Below are 1694 nucleotides of genomic sequence, written 5' to 3'. Positions count from 1 at the left end.
AACCTCCCCTGGCACAACCTGGGGCCTTCTCCCCTTGTCCTGTCCCTCATTCCCTGGGAGCAGAGCCCGATCCCCCTTCCCTGTTCCTGTAGCTGGGGATACTCTGGGAGTACTTTTATCCTGGCCAAGCTGCCATTCCCCAAATTCCCAGTGGGAATTCCAGCAGACATTCCCCACACCCGCTCTCCCTGGAGCATCTCCATCCATCCTCGGGATGGGGATCCAGGGCTGGGCAGCCCTTCCCAGGAGGGATTTTTCCCCAATATCCCAGGGGCTTCCCAGGAGCCTCTGGATCCTGTGGATGGCCGGGAACAGGAGGTCCCACGTTCCCCATGGTTCCCAGTCCATCCCAGTCCATCCCAACCCATCCCAGTCCATCCCAGTCCATCCCAGCCCATCCCAGCCCATCCCAGTCCATCCCAGCCCATCCCAGCCCAGTCCATCCCAGCCCATCCCAGTCCATCCCAGTCCATCCCAGTCCATCCCAGCCCATCCCAGCCCATCCCATTCCATCCCAGTCCATCCCAGTCCATCCCAGTCCCAACTCATCCCATCCCAGTCCATCCCAACTCATCCCATCCCAGCCCATCCCAGCCCATCCCAGTCCATCCCAGTCCATCCCAGTCCATCCCAGTCCATCCCAGCCCACCCCAGTCCATCCCATCCCATCCCAGCCCATCCCAGTCCACCCCAGTCCATCCCAGCCCATCCCAGTCCATCCCAGCCCATCCCAGTGCATCCCAGTCCATCCCAGTCCATCCCAGCCCATCCCAGTCCATCCCAGTCCATCCCAGTGGCCGTTACCATGGCGATGCTGGTGCAGGCGTGGAAGAGGACGGTGAAGTCGGGCTCCTCCAGCCCTTTCTTCAGCGCCTTCAGCCCCTCCACCATCTCATCCCTGTGATCCCGGGCGAAACCTGCATCCAGAGGGAGCAGAATTCCTCAGTTTCCCGTCCAAAAAAACCTCTCAAAAATCCCAAGGAGAAAAAAAATCCCAAGGAGACAAAAATCCCGAGGAGACAAAAATCCCGAGGAGACAAAAATCCCGAGGAGACAAAAATCCCGAGCCAGGGGACCCTTTCCAAGCCCTGCCAAGGAGAGCTCGTCCCAGAGATTTGGGCAGGGCTGGATCAGCTTGGAGAGACCTGGGAATCCATGGGATGGGATGGGTGGAAGGAGATGATCTTTTAAAGCTCATTCCAGCCCCAAATCCCACTTCTGGGATTCCCTGGAATTCCTCTCGGGATGGGTGGAATGAGATGATCTTTTAAGGCTCATTCCAGCCCCAAATCCCACTTCTGGCATTCCCTGGAATTCCTCTCGGGATGGGTGGAAGGAGATGATCTTTTAAGGCTCATTCCAGCCCCAAAAATTCCGGGATTCCCTGGAACTTCAGGAGCTTCCCCTGCTGCCCAAACCATCCGAGGGGCAGCACTGACCTCTCCTGGAGAGCGGGAGAACTCCGGGCTCCGAAAAAAAAAACCCCTTTGGAACAACCTTCCAAAAATCCCTAAAAAAAACCCCTTCCCCGTCCGAGGAGAAGACACTGCTGCTCTGAGAGTGGAAAGGATCTTTTCCTTCTTCCCTCCTGGGCTTTTATTTGGAGGGGAGAAGAGATTGGATCCATCAGAAATAATTTTAAGTCGTGGTATAGAGATAATTAAGAATGTACATAATGTACTGTGGGGTTTATT

General features: G+C 56.1%; 1 protein-coding gene across 1 annotated transcript in view; it reads right to left on the bottom strand.

The window, feature by feature from the left end:
• Positions 1-917, bottom strand: part of LOC113941028 (maestro heat-like repeat-containing protein family member 1) — a gene marked incomplete at both ends in the record, with an annotated part of 5604 nt that extends 4687 nt beyond the window's left edge. Inside the window, one exon of the mRNA XM_027632189.1 lies at positions 805-917. Within this exon, the coding sequence (XP_027487990.1) occupies positions 805-917 (113 nt within the window). The remainder of the gene's footprint in view (positions 1-804) is intronic.
• Positions 918-1694: the final 777 nt, after the last annotated feature.

The sequence above is a fragment of the Corapipo altera genome, unplaced genomic scaffold, assembly GCF_003945725.1.
Source record: "Corapipo altera isolate COAL_440 unplaced genomic scaffold, ASM394572v1 60889, whole genome shotgun sequence".
Lineage (NCBI taxonomy): Eukaryota > Metazoa > Chordata > Aves > Passeriformes > Pipridae > Corapipo > Corapipo altera.
The sequence above is the reverse complement of the archived record's forward strand: the minus strand, read 5'-3'. Positions and strand labels throughout refer to the sequence as shown.